Source organism: Mugil cephalus, chromosome 2 (assembly GCF_022458985.1).
Source record: "Mugil cephalus isolate CIBA_MC_2020 chromosome 2, CIBA_Mcephalus_1.1, whole genome shotgun sequence".
Lineage (NCBI taxonomy): Eukaryota > Metazoa > Chordata > Actinopteri > Mugiliformes > Mugilidae > Mugil > Mugil cephalus.
In genome coordinates, this window is record NC_061771.1 from 21,403,250 (window position 1) to 21,423,882 (window position 20,633).

General features: G+C 41.3%; 2 protein-coding genes across 4 annotated transcripts in view; both read right to left on the bottom strand.

Moving 5' to 3' along the window:
- Nucleotides 1-18,748, bottom strand: part of LOC125003445 — an 83,103-nt gene extending 64,355 nt beyond the window's left edge. Inside the window, exons 1-16 of the mRNA XM_047577402.1 lie at nucleotides 17,498-18,748; nucleotides 16,562-16,822; nucleotides 16,064-16,396; nucleotides 15,581-15,664; nucleotides 14,640-14,881; nucleotides 14,409-14,549; nucleotides 13,897-14,115; nucleotides 13,693-13,794; nucleotides 12,774-13,436; nucleotides 12,541-12,657; nucleotides 12,270-12,452; nucleotides 11,808-11,909; nucleotides 6,306-6,414; nucleotides 5,368-5,631; nucleotides 4,870-5,202; nucleotides 4,053-4,307 (exon numbers count right to left, since the gene is read on the bottom strand). Of these exons, the coding sequence (XP_047433358.1) occupies nucleotides 4,053-4,307; nucleotides 4,870-5,202; nucleotides 5,368-5,631; nucleotides 6,306-6,414; nucleotides 11,808-11,909; nucleotides 12,270-12,452; nucleotides 12,541-12,657; nucleotides 12,774-13,436; nucleotides 13,693-13,794; nucleotides 13,897-14,115; nucleotides 14,409-14,549; nucleotides 14,640-14,881; nucleotides 15,581-15,664; nucleotides 16,064-16,396; nucleotides 16,562-16,822; nucleotides 17,498-17,573 (3,484 nt within the window). The 5' untranslated portion in view covers nucleotides 17,574-18,748. The remainder of the gene's footprint in view (nucleotides 1-4,052; nucleotides 4,308-4,869; nucleotides 5,203-5,367; nucleotides 5,632-6,305; nucleotides 6,415-11,807; nucleotides 11,910-12,269; nucleotides 12,453-12,540; nucleotides 12,658-12,773; nucleotides 13,437-13,692; nucleotides 13,795-13,896; nucleotides 14,116-14,408; nucleotides 14,550-14,639; nucleotides 14,882-15,580; nucleotides 15,665-16,063; nucleotides 16,397-16,561; nucleotides 16,823-17,497) is intronic.
- Nucleotides 11,402-15,644, bottom strand: ptcd1 (pentatricopeptide repeat domain 1). 3 transcript variants are annotated; one of them, XM_047578352.1, is made up of 10 exons: nucleotides 15,564-15,644; nucleotides 15,209-15,264; nucleotides 14,640-15,125; nucleotides 14,409-14,549; nucleotides 13,897-14,115; nucleotides 13,693-13,794; nucleotides 12,774-13,436; nucleotides 12,541-12,657; nucleotides 12,270-12,452; nucleotides 11,402-11,909 (listed from the first exon to the last, which is right to left on the bottom strand). In XM_047578352.1, the coding sequence occupies exons 3-10, from the start codon at nucleotides 15,108-15,110 to the stop codon at nucleotides 11,790-11,792; spliced, it is 2,016 nt and encodes a 671-aa protein (XP_047434308.1). In that variant the 5' UTR covers nucleotides 15,111-15,125; nucleotides 15,209-15,264; nucleotides 15,564-15,644; the 3' UTR covers nucleotides 11,402-11,789. The 3 variants fall into 3 exon arrangements, with proteins under 3 accessions (XP_047434308.1, XP_047434307.1, XP_047434306.1); XM_047578351.1 differs by having other exon boundaries at nucleotides 15,209-15,568; XM_047578350.1 differs by having other exon boundaries at nucleotides 11,403-11,909; nucleotides 14,640-15,568.
- Nucleotides 18,749-20,633: the final 1,885 nt, after the last annotated feature.

The window sequence follows — 20,633 nt, forward strand, 5'->3', positions numbered from 1 at the left end:
CAAAGACACAACCAAGACTATGGAAGAGAACAACATTATGTCCTGTTGGTTTTGTGCGCAAACAAGCAAACAACCTGTCTGGTGGTGATAGTCGCTAAGCCACTCCACCTTTTTTATTTTTTTTATTTATCAAAAGGAGTGGAAGTGGTAAGTGGGGCACTACTGATATCGTCAAGTACTGTGTGTGCCAGAAACAGCAAAAACCCAAGAGTGACACATTTTTATGTGTGCAACTCTGGGGTCTGTTAGTACAGAGAAACTAATCCAAAACTTCCGCACCTTTCAGACTCTTCTATATTTCAGCATTGACATGGCTCAAACTAAGCAAGAGAATCCAGTCAAACAAATGAAACAGGTATATCATACTTGTGTATTTATTTATTCAGGAAAATGACCCAATATTACATATCTGTGTGATGCGAATCTAGGTTCTCTTCCAGGATTACAAGTGAATTTGATGGGTAAATTAGAGTCCATGTGTCCAGAAGTGAAAGCCAGGTGTCTTTCAGTCTGATCTTCTTGATCTTGGAGGCGTACGTTGTCCCAGACAGAGGAACTGGAAAAAGTTACAAAACATCAAGAGTTTAAAATCAACAGTCAGTCAGAGGGTGAATAGGAGATTAGAGACGACTGTTACCCTCCACAGGAGTGGTCGACTACAACTGAAGGCCTTGCTTGTTTCTTCTGTTTTTAATCCATATATATATATAAATGTCGCCTTTTAAAAGTATTTACCATGTCTCCTCTATCTTTATGTTGTTTAATTCCCTTCCTTTAAGATCAACAAATTTAAATATAAGACAAAGATCTAATAACTGGTTGGGCCACCCTTAGCAGCAACAACTGCAATCAAGCATTTGCGATAACTTGCAATCAGTCTTTTACAGAGCTGTGGAGGAGTTTTGTTCCACTAATCTTTGCAGAATTGCTGTAATTCAGCCACATTGGAGGGTTTTCCAGCATGAACCACCTTTCAAAGGTCCACAGCATTTTAACAGGATTCAGGTCAGGACTTTGACTAGACAACTCCAAAGTCTTTTTTTCTTCTTCATCCATTCGGCAGGGGACTTGCTGGTGTGTTTTGGATCATTATCCTGCCGCAAAACCCAAGTTCACTTCAGCTTGAGGTCACTAACAAATGGTCAGACTTTCTCCATCAGGATTTTTTTTTTTTAGTAAACAGCAGAATTCATGGTTCCATTTATCACAAGTCTTCCAGGTCCTGAAGCAGCAAAACAGCCCCAGACCACCACACTACCACCACACTACCACCACCAGATTTTACTGTTGGTATGATGTTCTTTTTTTGAAATGCGGTCTTACTTTTATGCCAGATGTAATGGGATACACACCTCCCAAAAAGTTTAACTTCTGTCTCATCAGTCCACAGAGTATTTCCCCAAAAGTCCGAGCCTGAGAAAAACTGAGATGAGCCTTTATGTTCTTTTTGCTCAGCAGTGGTTTTTGTTTCGGACATTTTTGCCCAGTCTCTTTCTTACGGTGGACCAGGGTCATGCAGAGACCGTTGGAGGGGCAGTTGCTCAGAGTTAAAAGGGGGCACATGGAGCACACATTTGAAACACAGTCACACCCTGGTGGAGGGGTTTGATGAGGAAACTACTGCTGCTGACATCGCTGGAGGTGTGCTGTATTGATCTGAGACTGTAGACACTAAAAAGAGCATGGGAGAGATAGTAGCTGATTTAACAAGTGTTAAGGGATCATGACAAGATGATTAGATAACGGAGATTGAAAAAGGATTTATTAACAGACGTTTAAAAATCATATATATTGTGGTGACCCACAATGGGGAACATAGTAAAGACATACACCGAGGTACCAGATGGCTTATACATTTTCAGTGTTATTATTGTGTGGAGGGTAAACAGACTCAACTCACCTCCATCTCCGGTCTGATGATTATTATTTACATCTCCACGACTGGTGACTCCGACAATACGAACATATCTGACGGCGAAGGAAGCAGACACAACACCCCGGTAGCGCTGGCACCGAGCGACGTTAATAACACGGTTAATGTCAACGCCAACATCTATGCTGATTATCGTATCATAATAGAGATTATATCTCTAATAAACGGCTCTGTCTGAGATTACAGTCTACCACCATCCAGTGGTGAAACATCAGTACTACATTATTAAATGGAGGCATCACGTCTACACAAACTGCTGCTTTCTCACTGTCTGCATTTAAAACAATCTGAGCACCTCCTACAACATAACTACACTTTAGAGTCTTAAACTCAGAGTTTAACCTTCTAGCAGTTTTGAGGACGCAAAGATGGTGATGATGACGACAACCAGCACGAGAAATAGTCTGAAGATTGGTAAGAGTTTTTTAATGCTCTTGTTTAAACTAGTGTTTATTTTTGATGCATGGTTGATCAATTTATCTTCTTATTGGTCTTGGTGTGTTGGTTAATTACCCTGGAAATGGACATGAAGAAAAACATTAAACAAACACTTCCTGTATCAGATGCTGTGAGTTGTTCTGAGTTCACCACTAGAGGGAGATGTGGTCCTTCAGGAACCAGTTCTAGCTCGGCCTCACACACCAGCACTGAGCTCTCACCACTACCTTTTTACTTACTAAAAATAATGAAGTGGTAGGTGAGACTCCGCTGACATGTTCAGGTATTATTAGTGTCAGTCACAGTAAAAACCAGAGTGTGTCTTTTTTATATGTGCACAGATTGTGAGTCTGATTAAACATGACACAGTCCCACTCCAAACTTTTTGCACATCTCACAGGTTTCTAGATTTGTGCATTACCCTGGATTTTCAATTAACAAGTACAACACAAATATCATGCTTGTGTATTTGTTTATTCAGGAAGGTGAGCCAATAAGTATTACATATCGGTGAACAGCAAAAGTAATTTCATTCAGGATGACAATACACCCGATAATTTTGAGGCCAAATTAGACTCCATCTGTTGAGAAGTGTTTCCAACCAACGTAATGAGACTCTGGTGTCGTTCAGTGTCCTGTTTAAAGAAAACTCTGGGATTTGTCACAGTCTGATTTTCTGACAAAGTGTCTGATGGGACAGACAAATCTAACTTGAAAAGGTCACAAAACCTTCTCTAAAGAGTTTGGAATCAAGAAATCCATAGATTGAACAAATGAAGGAGATTTAAAATGACTGTCTTAACTTATAAACAAGTAAAGGCCTCTGTTGTTTTTGGCTAATGTTAATGTTAATGAATCCACCATCATGATGAGTGACACTGTGAGGAGAATGAGAAGATGGAGGGAGATGAGGGTGAGAGAGGAGGGAGTATAGCCTTAATGATTATCTGAGCTGTAAAACTGAGTGACATGTGCTAGTGGTGACCCATCAACTTGACATTTGCGCATATAGGTTGGTAGCATTGCAGCAAAATAACTTCCACACATCTCAGTTTGGTTAGTTCACCATATTTATGAGTTCATGTCTAGTTTCCTTGTAGGCTGTGGCCTGTGTTGGTGTTAAGCCCCGGTCACAAAAAAGTGACCTCCTCCAGCTAACCTGGAGGTCAGGACCTCGAAGTTAGCTAGTTATCAGCATAGTGACTTTGATAGTAGAATACAAAGGGGTCCATCTGCATTTCATGGCTTCATGTAAATTTAACTTTCAATGGGTACAGGATTATGTCGTGTATTATGTCCTTCATGTTGTCACTGTCATCTCCGAGTAACATACTTAACCACTTAAGTATCCAATTCGGTTGTGCTTTAAACAGAGAATGTATCCCATGAGCAGTCCGAAGGAAACCAGGGCAGCAGCTATTAGTATCATCAGTATAATGTATGGGATGGGGTTGGCTGCAGAGGTTGATGAGAGGTATGGATGAAGAAAAAAAAAAGAAAAGAGAACATTGTACATCAGAAAAATACAAAATAAAACATTCAACATGAACTTCCTTCCTTGTTTTGCATGAAATATTTTTATTAATTCTCGACTGCTGTCACAATACTGGAAGCAACACTGTGGTTGCTCAGTTTTCTGGAACAATTATAATCTTTGAAAAGTGGAAATGAAAACACTCACCTCGGATGTGCACAGAAAAATTCACGTTGACAGTCTCCACTTTGTTGCTGACGGTACAAACATAACTCCCTCCTTGATTAGAGCCCACAAGCTGGATGATGAGAACGCTGCTGTTGGAGGGGGAAGCTCTTCCTCCCGGGAGCTTCCAGGAGTATGAGGGGCTGGGGTTTCCTTCAGATGAACAATTCAGACGTAGAGTGGTTCCTTGTGTGATTTGGATGTTTTCATTTGATGACACTAGTAGCTTAGGTCCATCTGTGTGTTGGTTGAAAGAGGAAGAAAGAGAACAAGTTATTTCACCACATTATTCACTGACAGACCCACACACACACATTACAACATTACAGTGGAAAGTACGTCATTGATGTTTCTAACTCAGTACTCTGTAACACTATGCATGCTACCAGTTTTAATACCAGCTACTTCAGAAAGGTTGCCTCAGACCATCACTGTCAAGCTCTCACTGATTAAAGGAGTCAAAGTCTGTTTATTTTGGACCATTTGTAATTGTTGATGTAGTATAATGATAAATCCAACAACTGCAACACTTCCAATAAAAAACAGTGAGAAAATGCTTCACAATATTCAACCCTTGGGTAAAATGAATTGTGAGACTCTGATGTAGTGTATTCAGAATGAGGTGGTTCAAAGTGTTAAAAGTGTAAATTTTTTAGATGTTCTGTTTACCATCATTTCTTAAAAACCTGACACCAGGTTAGGAACAGCTCCAATGAATGAATGAAAGGACTTCATCCATCACAGTAAGAGGAGTGAAATGATTAACAAAGGTGTTAAAGTAGTTTCTTGTCAGACTCACAGTTGACTGTAGCAGTGATGATTTCTGATTTCACCACTGGAGGGGGTTGTGGTCCTTCAGGTCCCAGTTCTAGTTTGGCTTCACACCAGAACTGAACTCCATTATCTTCTTTACTAACGGTGATGTTCAGAGTGAAGGTTTCATTCACTGGTTCATAGGGTTCACTACTTTTAGACTGAAGTTGATCCAGGACTGTCTCTCCTCTGTAGAAGGTTACAACAAGGTGTTTAGCAGGAGCTACGTTCTCCACGGTACACTGCAGCTGGTACTGATGACCCTCAACCATCGGCCCAGTGTGATTTACAAAGCTGATGGACACATGTTCTGGAGGCTCTGAGGAGACAAGGATGGAGACAAAGATGTAGAGAGACACACAAAGCAAACTAGAGACTATAAATCCCTGTAACTACTGTTAATCTGAGCTAATAAAGAGAATAAATTCTGACTCTAAATGATAAAACCATCAATGTTAAAAGTGTTTTGGTCAAGTTTACTTACGGTAGACAGTTACATCCAGGTCAGTACAACACTGTTTATCAGCAGTGTAATAACACGTCAGAGTTGAGTCCCATTCAGTTATTGTGTGAATGGTCCACACCAACGTAGTTCCATTTTCTGTTACCACTCCTTGAGATTTTTCCAAACCAGTTACGGTGCCCTGGCAGGATTTACTACAAGCAACACATGTAGCAGAGGTCGGGTCTCCATACTTCACTACCAGACTGGATGGAGTGAACACAGGTTTATCTGCACAGGTGTAATCTGTAAGAAGAAAATACAATGAAACCAAACATTAAAGTACTGTTTTTACACTGTATCTTGGAACAGTGTTGTTAATAAAACATATTCATATTTTACAGATATTATATTTAACATAACCTCAATCAATTCTGTGCACGAACACACTCCTTCAACAAAATACGTTTTGATTTTACAATCTGTCATTTTTAAGTATATTTTTTTTGGCATTTCAGCCTTTATTGGACAGGGCAGTGTAGACAGAGAGGGGAGAGCGACATGCAGGAAAGGGCACCCGATGCGGGATTTAAACCGGGGCTGCCTACAGTGGAGACTGTGGGGCAGGTGCTCTACTTGCTGAGCTAAACACCACCCGGACAGTCTGTCATTTTGATTTCTCTCTCTCTTTATATCTTTGATTATTGCTAATTAACCACAGAAATCAATTAGTAGAGTTAAAGAGCATGTTGTTTAAGGTGTCTATGGACTTTTTCAGCAACGCATTCAAACCATATTGTCGTTAGCTCAATGTGATCTACTTTCTTGGTTTGTTATATTATCTTACACATATACAGTCCATTGATGACCAAGTACACCACAGGTGGATCACAATATAGGCTGAACAAAATAATTCAACTTTATGGTTAAACAAGATATATTTGAATATTTCAATTAATAATTAAATAAATTAAACCTACCACATCCGGACACATGGAGGCCACTCTGACAGGTCAACAAAGACACAACCAAGACTATGGAAGAGAACAACATCATGTCCAAACAAGCAAACGATCTGTCTGGTGGTGACAATCACTAAACTAAAAGTAGAAATGCTAAAAATACTACAAACCACTCCTTTTTTATTTGCTAAAAGAAGGGGAAGTGGTAGGTGGGGCACTGCAGATATCTTCAAGTATTCCGTGTGTCAGTCACAACAAAATAGAGTGTGGCACGTTTGCAGCTCCGGGGTCTAGTTAGTACAGAAGAACTAACCCAAAACCTCTGCGCCCTTCAGAATCTATTCAGAGGTGAAACACAGGTGTCTTTCAGTCTGATCTTCACACAACACATGTTTGTGGAAGTGTATGTTGTCACAGACAAAGGAGATACCTGAGGACATATGAGGAAAAATATTTGCTGTTGTTAATCCAAGTGGAAAAAGTTACAAAACATCTGTAAAGAATTTAAAATCAACAGTCAGAGTGTGAACAAATGGAGGAGATGTAAGACGACTGTTACCCTCCACAGGTCACGACAAAAGAAAGATGCACGGTAGTCTGAGACGTCATGAATGAACCCAGGGTAACTTCCAAGCAACTAAAGGCCTCTCTCACTTTGTTGTTAATGAGTCCAAGTTCCATCTGGAAGACACTGGTTGTGTTGCACAAGGTTTCATGCAATGCTACTTTTATCTGGGAATCAGTGGTCATCAATCATTTGTCATCTCTCCTCTCCAATGAGTTCATGCTTTTGGCTTTATTCAATACAATCCAATCAAAATGTATTTACTTTCTTTCTCTCTTTGTCTCATAAAATCAAGATATCAGGTTATAGATTGTTTTAAGATTTCCTGCAGCAGAATATATGGTTTTGTAATGTCACCTTTTAAACATATTCATCATGTCTCCTCTATCATTATGTTGTTTAATTCCCTTCCTTGATGATGGGCTGGTTTGTGATTGTTCGTGTGAAAATGGAAGGTGCCAGTTTCTGGCCCCACTCTACCTTGCATTTTGTTATTTGGACGAATTAAAGCTCTCTCTCTATAAATATACTACATTTGTAGTTTGAGGTCACACTTCAGTAACCTGTGCAACATGTATTTACTCTGCAAACATTTTCAGTTCTCCAAATGTAACCCAGGTGTAAAGGTCACAAATTTGATAAAAGATAAAAAGAAATCCCTCCGTTTCTTTTACAAGAAAATTTTTGAAAGTGACATCTGGCACTTGAATGTCAAAGACATTCATTCACAGCTCGCTCCCATCAGCCAACTACTGGGGTCAAAATGGATCGCTTTGTCACTAGAACAAAAAAGTCCACCAACGCGTGAGTGATGCCCTCCAGCTCACAAACCACCCGGCGACTGCTCCGATGGCAAAGAACCATCTGCCTCTGCAGCTGATAAGCCAGGCAAGCAGAGAGAAGACGAAAAATTCTTAGATATAAATCTGAAGTCTGGATTCACTTTTAAGGAGACAGAGGGCATTGAATTTCCAACGTGTCATATACACACACACAGATACACACACCAGTTACATATGTTTATGTCAGATACGTTTGTTTACAGTATTTTACAGCACATGTGCGAAATCTTGAATAGCATTCTAATAAAAACTTATCTGATTGATGAATCCATTCCGACAAGCTGCATTGACACAGCCTGCATTTTTAGTCAGCAAGATGTAAGCAGAGCCAGACCCCCTGAGATGTAAGCAGATGTAGGCTCAGACCTGACAACAACACAAAAGTTAAAGGACTACTCTGATGTATTTAGGCACCATGAGCTGGATTTTGGACATGCCACGAAGCTGAAACATCACATAAAATTGAAGGATGAGACGCCCTTTGGTGTCAACTTCCTCCTTGGTCTTGTTCACATTCAGGAATAGGTGGTGTCCCATACTCCACCTCCTTTCCATCTCTAATACACCCTATCACTGCAGTCACCAAAGAACTTCTGCAGTTGGCAGGACCCAGAGCTGTATCAGAAATCAGAGGCATACAGAGTGAACAGAAATGGAGACAGGACAGACCCCTCACATTACTGACAACCGTATCTGACAGAGGCTCCCAACCCGTAATGAGTAGCTTCTCACTCACCAAAAAGGTCTGAATGGTGTTAAAAGCACTGGAGAAATCACAGACCATGATCTTCACAGCGCCCTTCCCGCAATCCAGGTGAGAGTGAGCTCATTGCAACAAGTAGATTACGGCATCATGCACTTCAACATGAGGCGGATAGCAAACTGAAGAGGGTCCAAGACAGGAGCTACCAGGAATCACAGGCCTCACTCTGGACAGAACAGGGAGCAGGGACAGCACTAGCAGCTGCTCTCTCTCAATTGGACTCGACAATGATCCATACCAACTACCAAATAACAAATGGTCCACGAACATTGACATGTGACCATATCCTGGTATTTATATGGACCTGATTTCAACGCCGGGAAATACTATACTTATACTAAAGTCAGACCTTTTGGAACTAGAGTACCCCCCTTATTTGGAAAAGTGGATTAGCCTCAGTTTCAGTTCGTTTAAGTTAGTTTTAGGTCGTTCCAGTTAAGCTAAACATAGCTAAATAAAATATGCTAACGCTAAGAGTTTTACAAGTAACGTTAGCCATCTAATAATGTAGCGTCCGACCGGACATTAAAAGGATGACGAGGAGTGATTGAAAATATTCCGTTTATTGTTATTTATTGTTGGAACTGAAAAAAAAAAATGAAAAACTCCGCCACAGCAACTTATCTGACAGGCCTCCAGAACATAAGTTAAGAAATAACTGCATCAAAAAATAACAATAATAATTAAATAATAATAAAAAATACAGCATAAATTAATATTACCTGCCACAAAATATGAACCACAACACCAGTTTCAGTTTTGGTGCCTGGATTCCAGTTGTTTCTTCCTAATGCAGCGATCCCTTTACTTCTCTTTTCTTTGGCTGTCGGGGAAATCTGTAAAAATATGTCTCCGACTGCTTTTCAAAGCTGTTGGTACAGAGTCGCAGAAAAACTCTTCACCTTTTTTTAAAATCAATTTTACAATTTAGACTAATGCTGCTAATCTCCATGTTCAACTGTCACTTTTTGCCACTCAGTGGCCGTAACCATGGAGACGTCGCTTGCTGTGAGCGCATTTTTCAAAAAAGACGTGAATAATAGATATCAGATGATAATAATCAGTCGCCCTTTTCCGGCCCCCTTTCGATTATTTAAGAAATGTTCAAAACAATTTAAAAATTTAAACATCTATGTTTATTGCTAGCATACATAAATAGCTAAAAGGCTTTCTCTCTAAAAATTTGAATGTCACACATCGATCACATCATGGATAGATTAGTGGGCCCGTACCTTTGACTACAATACTTTTACTTTCTTTTCTTAAGGAAATGAAGACCGTGAGATAGAGGATAGAAGAGTTATTTTTAAACTACTTCCAACAGGAACATGTGATGCCCCTCCAACATCAAATGTCAATCTACAAGTCGTTTGGAGGGTTTATATCATTGGTTTAAATTCACAGACATACAAGGTCAGCTGAGGTCAAGCTGTAAATAAACCAGGAAGTGAGAAAACAGTCCGTCACATTATGTCCACGCCAGCGTGTCCAGCAGAGGTCTTCGAGGTTTAATTATGAAGTTAAACTATCGACATGACATGAGCCAGTGGAGGACATGGACCAGTCTGTGTACACATTTCGAAAATACTTAGTTGACAGTTGCTATGGAGACGAACAGGGCTTGCTCTTTGATGACGTCGTCGTGAGGTCATCATGTCGTACGGCCACAGAGGAACCGAGGTTTTAAATAGAAGCCCTCGACAGTAGTCTGTCAGAGTCCATCTTTCGATGGACATTTTAGGACCCCTCACCATCACTGTATGGAGGGGGGTACGACTCTGTGCCACTGGCCACAGAGACAACAGATCAGCTGTCCACTAGCAAAGAGACCTGATGGATGTAAATAGTCTACAGAGTCTCTGCCTGCACTCACCTGGTCTCTTTGCTGGTGGACAGCTGATCTATGTTCACATCTTGCGCCGGCAGACCCCACAGGTGGAGACGCAGACAGAGACAGACAGACAGACAGACAGACAGATAGATAGATAGATAGATAGATAGATAGATAGATAGATAGATAGATGTCTATATATGTATCTGTAGATGTATCAACAATGGCCTGGGCCTGAGGGACAAACGACCTCCTCAACCTGTCTGTGGAGTAGGGCAGAGACAGCACTGGAGACCAGACCAGGCACCCCCACCGCTTAGCAGTCACTCTCCTAGCAGCTATCCCCATTCCTCAGCAGGATTAAAACGGAAATGGTCACAACATGTAAATGACCTACATAAAGTTTGCCCAAATGTTAATCTACAACTTTATGCTGAAGATACAGTGCTATATTTCCATGCAAAAAAAAAAGAAAAAGAAAAAAATTTTAGCTGCTGCAAAATTATCAGCACCTGTATCTCATTGGTTTAATCAATCTTCTTGTTTACACTGAAAATACTGTTTGCATGTTCTTTTCTCGCCAGTCAGCAGAGGGCGATCAACCATCTGGAGTGAGACTTCTCATCTTCTACTGCCCCCTCATCCTCACTGGGGTCGCGGGGGTTTCTGCAGCCTATCCCAGCTGTCATCAGGCGAGAGGCAGGTACACCGTGGACAGGTCGCCAGTCAATCGCAGGGCGGAGTGAGATTTCATGTAGTAGAAATCTCTGATTGGTCCTTGACACAAACCTATCATTTAAAGCACAGGTTAAACAATCACAAACACCATTAAATTCAATCTGTCAAACTTCTACCATATACGACCAACCTGGACACACGCAAATGAAAGTACAGTAAAACCTATCAAGTCTCTCTTCAGGAAGGCAGTTAAAATCTTATACAGGAAACCACTCCACATTTATTATTGTAATGTACAATATTCTTGATCTAGTTAGCTAATATATCTTTATGGATGCCTGTCTCATCTTCAAAGTTTTGAATGCTCTTGCTTCCTCACTACTGAATGAATTCATCCAGAGAAAAAAAACATTGAAGGATGAAGAATGAAAACTGTAACGTATCAGTGTTCATTAATATGCACGGTCCCAATTCAATAAAATAATAATAATAAAATATAATCAGAAAGACAAAAAAAAAGATTATCTCTCTGCCACTGAGTTTATTTGTTACACGACGAAGAATACCATCAATGCCAATGTTATAAGGGATGCAAATTAGCCACCTGGCTACAATGCCATACATGTTTACATTGGAAATATTCATTAATATGTTTTGTCCCATTTTTAATAATAAACAAATGAGTAAGTAAATATGTTCAAAGTGCATCCAGGGCTACAGCACTAAATGCAGAATGACGCTGATGAAATGCTGCTCGTCTTGTCCCTGTAACATGTCCTTGCTGCTGCTCTCTGGTTCCTCGGTTGTATGTCAGCTTCAGTTTTCAGGCCTTCAGCTCCACCCGCTCTTCCTCGGCGCTCTGAGCAGGCATGTCTCTCAGCCATTGCTGGTAGTAACCACGGAAACCATCTATGTGGACGAGGTAGTTGCTTCGGGACTTGTACTGGGATTGAGAAGACGGCAGGGGAGGGGGACGAGCAGAGTGAAAAGGAACAATATTACAAATAAATATAAATCGTAGAACACTTCTGAGCATACCCTCTCCTGACCCTCTTATCATAGTGGTACACTAAATTTTAAAACTGATATGTAATATTGGCTCATTTTAATTGTAACTGTTTATTACACTAGCGTGGTACTTGTGTTTCATTTATTTGATCAGGTTTTCTTTGTCTACTTGCACGACTTGTGTGAAAATTCAGCTGAAGTTTTGAGTCATTTACATGCACAAAAAAGAAAATTCTGAAGAGAGTCATACTGGCGGATCTGAAACTCCTCTGAAATGTACCGTACGTATTCTCACCTGGTTATAGTTGGGAGGATACTGTGCAGCAAACTCCAGCTGTGTGATGATGACCTCATTAGGCGCCACTCCTTTGTCCTTCATGCTTTTCAGTATCGTTTTCAAGTAGACGTAATCCAGTCTACGAGTAGCTCGGCCAATTAGGGCAGAGAAAATGTGAACGTTGGGCCTCAGTCCTGCTTCCTGCAAAACACACAATTCAGGGATGAGTTTCTGTCCTAAATTGAAATAACAAAACCTTTACTCAGATGTTCTGGATGTATCTCATCACCTCAATGTCTTTCAGCAGCTGCAGACCGTCTTTCTGTCTCTCACAGGCTAATGCAAGGCACCCAAACGTCTGTATGTCAACATTTAGGTTTCGCTGTCGCATCACACTCAACACAGCCTGAAAAGAGAGTAGAGGGGATGATGCTTCATATTTTGTGGTGAGGACAGAAAAATGTCCTCATTTGACCAACAATACCTGCGAAGATACTGAGAAAAGACTGTTTATGTGAGTACCTTCGCCCCCTCCAGGTCACTAGCTCTTGCTGCTCTGCGAATCACAGAGTTGAAGAACGGCACATCAAGCTTCACCCGATGCTCCTTGGCGACTTTCAACAGCAGCTGCAGGGACTCGTAGCCCGGTTCCATCGTATCAGCCAGCAGGGTCAGAGTTCTGAGGTCTGGACTGAGTCCGTTGGCGGCCATCTTCTCCAAGAAACCTTTAGCTCCACCGATGAGGGCGAGGCGATCAGATGGTCCATCTACAGCACAGAGGGAGATCACAGCACTTCTTTTCCCCTCAAAAACGTCCAGTAAGTTAGGAGCTGTGGAAACAGCTACTAAGTCGACAGGCGGTGGGATGTCTCCATTTTGTCTGACTGGTATCAAATCGGTCGAGTGTTGTCCTCTGCTGTTGGACTCTACCTCACTACGTCTTCCGTCACTGTGTGGATCAGGCTGGAGAAACAGCTGCCTCTCCAGGACATCAATGTCTATCACACCCTTGCTCCTGGACTCTGATGCGTCTTGGCTCCCTTTCTGACGCTCACAGTCATTCCCCAGCAGAACGCCAGCAGCCAAGGCCAAATCCCCAATCTCACAGTCCCTGGCGGTTCTCAGGAGCAAGTTATAGTTCTTTGAGTCTGGAAGAATGCCTGAACGCAGCATCTGACGCCACACCTGAAATTAACAGTTGAGGCTCAATTAGAGTTTTTTGGTTACACTGTGGGAGATGAGGGTCCTGGTTGTAACGTGAGATGGCACAAAGAGAACACAATCTGCACAGCTCTCATGTTTAAATTGTAGCTAATTAATAAAGCATTTAGTGATACGGGAAAACAACAGCATGAGTTTATTTTTAGTATGAAGGACATATATAGGACATATGAAGGACATCGATACCAATGCAGTTGGAGCGTGCAAATTGTGCCCATACCTGTAAAGCCATTCTGAATCCTGTTTCTTTGTCCTTCAGGCAGCCCATCAGCAGGTAGTGAAACGTCTCCTGAGTTACAGGGTGTCCTTTCTGCAGCATCTCCTACAAACACACACAAAGTGGCAATCAGACACGACAACCTTCAGTGAAAACAACATCTGTTAAACTCACACACGTCGTCTGTACTGAAGATCTGTGTTGTACCCTGAGCGTGTGAATACAAGCTTGAAGGTGGTTGGTGAAGGCGTGGGTCTTGAGGAGGGCGTGGTACGTGATGGTGCTGAGCGGGTAGTTTTTGCGACGGAGCTCTTGCTCCAACTTCAGAGCATACTGAAGGCCGCCTTGTCTGAAAGGTGACTCTGCACAGGCGTTGAATAGAGCAGTGTAGGTCGCATCGGTGGGCTCCAGACCTCGCTTCTTCATCTGGAGGACACGCATAAATAATTGTGTATCATGATCTGTCCCAGGATTTCAAAGTAAGTGCTGTTAGCTAGAAGCACAACATGTAAACTAAAGATAAAACTAAGACTGTGGCTGGATCTTAAGCGTGAAAGGTTGGTTCTAATGCTTCACTAATCGTAATTTAGGAGCTACAATGCAAAATAAGCTCATGTTGGGTCTTCAGACTTTTTAAGACTCTGTGGAAACCATAATAACCTTCCTACAAGTACAATATATAGTAAAGATATTAAAAGCATATCAATAGACTATCCTACATCATTGTAGAGTTTGAAGGCCATTTTGAGTTGTCCAGCTCGACCACAGCCTCCTATCAGGACAGAGTAGTTGAACTCCTCTGGCTGCAGCCTCTCTCCCTGCAGCATGTCTCTGGAGAACACGTCCAAAGCCTCCTGCAGCTGTGAGAGGACAAACACGTTAATAAACAAACAAAACAAAACAAAAAAAAAAAATAGAAGAAAAGGACTAAATAGCTTAGCAGGACTGACCTTCTTCTCTTTAATCAGCCTCTTGCATTGTAAGAAGTACCAGTACGGTGTATTCCTCCTTCCAGGCCTCCTGCGAGGTTCATCTAAGTGTTTCTCCCCGGGGTCGTCTTCTGGGTGTCTCAGGTCCCGGATGCCAGGGCTGCTTTTCCTGAACGACCTCCTGGAGGACATGTCGGTGGACAGCGAGCCGAAGTCCTTCGGGTTAGCTGCGACTGAGGGGGTGTCCAGAAGGTCCGCGTCCCCTCGGGAACAGGCCGACAGGGACACGGACCTGGAGGTAAGTCCCGTAGACAGCCGCCGAGGAGTCGGTGTGAAGAGTCTGCATGACCGGTGTTCAGACAAATCCTGTCCCCGTGTCAGAGTCAGTGTTTTCGGTGACGCTTTAACCGTTGCCAAGGTGTAAAACTGGGCAACAGGGGCCGATATTTTTCTACCGCTTCGCGCACACGAACAGGCGACGGACGTCAACATATTCAGCAATTTAACCTAAATAATTAAAAGCTCATTCAAAACGTCCAATTTCTTAAACAAACATTCAGCAAAGTTCAAAGTGCATCAAACTTACATACCTAGCATGTGGACTACCCATTGACTGTATTACCACCACGATGCTACTGGCCCAGACCTGAATAATAGATATCAGACAATAATCATCAAGCGCCCTTTTCGGAGCTTTTTCGATTATATAAGAAATGTAGCCGGGTAAATTATCTAAATTTAAACCATTGTGTTTGGTTTGTTTATGAGTTAATGTCTAGTTTCCTTGTAGGCTGTAGACAACTGTTTTCCCTCATGTGTCCACTTTTAAAGGGTCCATCTACATTTGATGGCTTTCAACAGGTACAGGATTATGTTGTGTATGTAAATGGGAAATGTCCTTCAGGTTGTCACTGTCATCTCTTAGAATCATACTTGACCACTTACAAGTCCATGTCATTTGCGCTTGTATAGGATGTATCCGATGAGTCCGAAGAAAACCAGGATAACTATTACTATCAACACTGTAGCGTATGTGGGCCATGTGGCTGCAGAGGTGGGTGAGAGGTGATAAAAAAGAACAGAAAACATTATACGTTAGAAAAATCCAGTTTTTTCATCCAGTTTATAGTTTCGTTTGTTGATGATCAATTAGTACAAACTCTGTAGCTTTATAAACAGCTGTATTCTGCAACAGAAGTGATGCTGATCAGAAATATTAGAGAAAATTAAAGCATTAAATCCTTGGACCTGTAAACCAAATAATAAAGCTCTGTAAAGCTGAGGGGACGTGGACAGTTAGGACATATTTACATTATGTGTGTTTGTCACTATAAGGTCCCAGGTTAGGAACAGCTCCAATGAATGAATGAAAGGACTTCATCCATCACAGTAAGAGGAGTGAAATGATTAACAAAGGTGTTAAAGTAGTTTCTTGTCAGACTCACAGTTGACTGTAGCAGTGATGTTTTCTGATTTCACCACTGGAGGGGGTTGTGGTCCTTCAGGTCCCAGTTCTAGTTTGGCTTCACACCAGAACTGAGCTCCATTATCTTCTTTACTAGTGTTGATGTTCAGAGTGAAGGTTTCAGTCACTGGTTTATAGGGTTCACTACTTTTAGACTGAAGTTGATCCAGGACTGTCTCTCCTCTGTAGAAGGTCACAACAAGGTGTTTAGCAGGAGCTACGTTCTCCACGGTACACTGCAGCTGGTACTGATGACCTTCAACCATCGGCTCAGTGTGATTTACAAAGCTGATGGACACATGTTCTGGAGGCTCTGAGGAGACAAGGATGGAGACAAAGATGTAGAGAGACACACAAAGCAAACTAGAGACTATAAATCCCTGCAACTACTGTTAATCTGAGCTAATAAAGAGAATAAAATCTGACTCTAAATGATAAAACCATCAATGTTAAAAGTGTTTTGGTCAAGTTTACTTACGGTAGACAGTTACATTCAGGTCAGTACAACACTGTTTATCAGCAGTGCTGTAATAACACGTCACAGTTGAGTCCCATTCAGTTATTCCGTCAACGGTCCACACAAACGTAGTTCCATTTTCTGTTTGCTTTCCCTGAGATTTTTCCAAACCAGTGCCCTGGCAGGATTTACTACAAGCAACACATGTAGCAGAGGTCGGGTCTCCATACTTCACTACCAGACTGGATGGAGTGAACACAGGTTTATCTGCACAGGTGTAATCTGTAAGAAGAAAATACAATGAAACCAAACATTAAAGTACTGTTTTTACACTGTATCTTGGAACAGTGTTGTTAATAAAACATATTCATATTTTACAGATATTATATTTAACATAACCTCAATCAATTCTGTGCACGAACACACTCCTTCAACAAAATACGTTTTGATTTTACAATCTGTCATTTTTAAGTATATTTTTTTTTGGCATTTCAGCCTTTATTGGACAGGGCAGTGGAGACAGAGAGGGGAGAGCGACATGCAGGAAAGGGCACCCGATGCGGGATTTAAACCGGGGCTGCCTACAGTGGAGACTGTGGGGCAGGTGCTCTACTTGCTGAGCTAAACACCACCCGGACAGTCTGTCATTTTGATTTCTCTCTCTCTTTATATCTTTGATTATTGCTAATTAACCACAGAAATCAATTAGTAGAGTTAAAGAGCATGTTGTTTAAGGTGTCTATGGACTTTTTCAGCAACGCATTCAAACCATATTGTCGTTAGCTCAATGTGATCTACTTTCTTGGTTTGTTATATTATCTTACACATATACAGTCCATTGATGACCAAGTACACCACAGGTGGATCACAATATAGGCTGAACAAAATAATTCAACTTTATGGTTAAACAAGATATATTTGAATATTTCAATTAATAATTAAATAAATTAAATCTACCACAGCCGGACACATGGAGGCCACTCTGACAGGTCAACAAAGACACAACCAAGACTATGGAAGAGAACAACATCATGTCCAAACAAGCAAACGATCTGTCTGGTGGTGACAATCACTAAACTAAAAGTAGAAATGCTAAAAATACTACAAACCACTCCTTTTTTATTTGCTAAAAGAAGGGGAAGTGGTAGGTGGGGCACTGCAGATATCTTCAAGTATTCCGTGTGTCAGTCACAACAAAATAGAGTGTGGCACGTTTGCAGCTCCGGGGTCTAGTTAGTACAGAAGAACTAACCCAAAACCTCTGCGCCCTTCAGAATCTATTCAGAGGTGAAACACAGGTGTCTTTCAGTCTGATCTTCACACAACACATGTTTGTGGAAGTGTATGTTGTCACAGACAAAGGAGATACCTGAGGACATATGAGGAAAAATATTTGCTGTTGTTAATCCAAGTGGAAAAAGTTACAAAACATCTGTAAAGAATTTAAAATCAACAGTCAGAGTGTGAACAAATGGAGGAGATGTAAGACGACTGTTACCCTCCACAGGTCACGACAAAAGAAAGATGCACGGTAGTCTGAGACGTCATGAATGAACCCAGGGTAACTTCCAAGCAACTAAAGGCCTCTCTCACTTTGTTGTTAATGAGTCCAAGTTCCATCTGGAAGACACTGGTTGTGTTGCACAAGGTTTCATGCAATGCTACTTTTATCTGGGAATCAATCATTTGTCATCTCTCCTCTCCAATGAGTTCATGCTTTTGGCTTTATTCAATACAATCCAATCAAAATGTATTTACTTTCTTTCTCTCTTTGTCTCATAAAATCAAGATATCAGGTTATAGATTGTTTTAAGATTTCCTGCAGCAGAATATATGGTTTTGTAATGTCACCTTTTAAACATATTTATCATGTCTCCTCTATCATTATGTTGTTTAATTCCCTTCCTTGAGGATGGGCTGGTTTGTGATTGTTCGTGTGAAAATGGAAGGTGCCAGTTTCTGGCCCCACTCTACCTTGCATTTTGTTATTTGGACGAATTAAAGCTCTCTCTCTATAAATATACTACATTTGTAGTTTGAGGTCACACTTCAGTAACCTGTGCAACATGTATTTACTCTGCAAACATTTTCAGTTCTCCAAATGTAACCCAGGTGTAAAGGTCACAAATTTGATAAAAGATAAAAAGAAATCCCTCCGTTTCTTTTACAAGAAAATTTTTGAAAGTGACATCTGGCACTTGAATGTCAAAGACATTCTTTCACAGCTCGCTCCCATCAGCCAACTACTGGGGTCAAAATGGATCGCTTTGTCACTAGAACAAAAAAGTCCACCAACGCGTGAGTGATGCCCTCCAGCTCACAAACCACCCGGCGACTGCTCCGATGGCAAAGAACCATCTGCCTCTGCAGCTGATAAGCCAGGCAAGCAGAGAGAAGACGAAAAATTCTTAGATATAAATCTGAAGTCTGGATTCACTTTTAAGGAGACAGAGGGCATTGAATTTCCAACGTGTCATATACACACACACAGATACACGCACCAGTTACATATGTTTATGTCAGATACGTTTGTTTACAGTATTTTACAGCACATGTGCGAAATCTTGAATAGCATTCTAATAAAAACTTATCTGATTGATGAATCCATTCCGACAAGCTGCATTGACACAGCCTGCATTTTTAGTCAGCAAGATGTAAGCAGAGCCAGACCCCCCTGAGATGTAAGCAGATGTAGGTTCAGACCTGACAACAACACAAAAGTTAAAGGACTACTCTGATGTATTTAGGCACCATGAGCTGGATTTTGGACATGCCACGAAGCTGAAACATCACATAAAATTGAAGGATGAGACGCCCTTTGGTGTCAACTTCCTCCTTGGTCTTGTTCACATTCAGGAATAGGTGGTGTCCCATACTCCACCTCCTTTCCATCTCTAATACACCCTACCACTGCAGTCACCAAAGAACTTCTGCAGTTGGCAGGACCCAGAGCTGTATCAGAAATCAGAGGCATACAGAGTGAACAGAAATGGAGACAGGACAGACCCCTCACATTACTGACAACCGTATCTGACAGAGGCTCCCAACCCGTAATGAGTAGCTTCTCACTCACCAAAAAGGTCTGAATGGTGTTAAAAGCACTGGAGAAATCACAGACCATGATCTTCACAGCGCCCTTCCCGCAATCCAGGTGAGAGTGAGCTCATTGCAACAAGTAGATTGTCAGCATCATGCACTTCAACATGAGGCGGATAGCAAACTGAAGAGGGTCCAAGACAGGAGCTACCAGGAATCACAGGCCTCACTCTGGACAGAACAGGGAGCAGGGACAGCACTAGCAGCTGCTCTCTCTCAATTGGACTCGACAATGATCCATACCAACTACCAAATAACAAATGGTCCACGAACATTGACATGTGACCATATCCTGGTATTTATATGGACCTGATTTCAACGCCGGGAAATACTATACTTATACTAAAGTCAGACCTTTTGGAACTAGAGTACCCCCCTTATTTGGAAAAGTGGATTAGCCTCAGTTTCAGTTCGTTTAAGTTAGTTTTAGGTCATTCCAGTTAAGCTAAACATAGCTAAATAAAAGATGCTAACGCTAAGAGTTTTACAAGTAACGTTAGCCATATAATAATGTAGCGTCCGACCGGACATTAAAAGGATGACGAGGAGTGATTGAAAATATTCCGTTTATTGTTATTTATTGTTGGAACTGAAATAGTTTGTCGGCCGTAACTCCGCCACAGCAACTTATCTGACAGCCCTCCAGAACATAAGTTAAGAAATAACTGCATCAAAAAATAACAATAATAATTAAATAATAATAAAAAATACAGCATAAATTAATATTACCTGCCACAAAATATGAACCACAACACCAGTTTCAGTTTTGGTGCCTGGATTCCAGTTGTTTCTTCCTAATGCAGCGATCCCTTTACTTCTCTTTTCTTTGGCTGTCGTGGAAATCTGTAAAAATATATCTCCGACTGCTTTTCAAAGCTGTTGGTACAGAGTCGCAGAACAACTCTTCACCTTTTTTTTTTTTTTAATTAATTTTACAATTTAGACTAATGCTGCTAATCTCCATGTTCAACTGTCACTTTTTGCCACTCAGTGGCCG

What these genes read in the sequence shown, in the direction of transcription:
- ptcd1 (XM_047578352.1), bottom strand. Translation starts at nt 15,110, where the DNA reads ATGTTGACGTCCGTCGCCTGTTCGTGTGCGCGAAGCGGTAGAAAAATA. An exon ending in GTGACCTGGAGGGGGCGAAG is followed by an intron (nt 12,658 to 12,773) that starts GTACTCACATAA and finishes CTCTCTTTTCAG; the next exon opens with GCTGTGTTGAGTGTGATGCG. An exon ending in ATCCTCCCAACTATAACCAG is followed by an intron (nt 11,910 to 12,269) that starts GTGAGAATACGT and finishes TCTCAATCCCAG; the next exon opens with TACAAGTCCCGAAGCAACTA.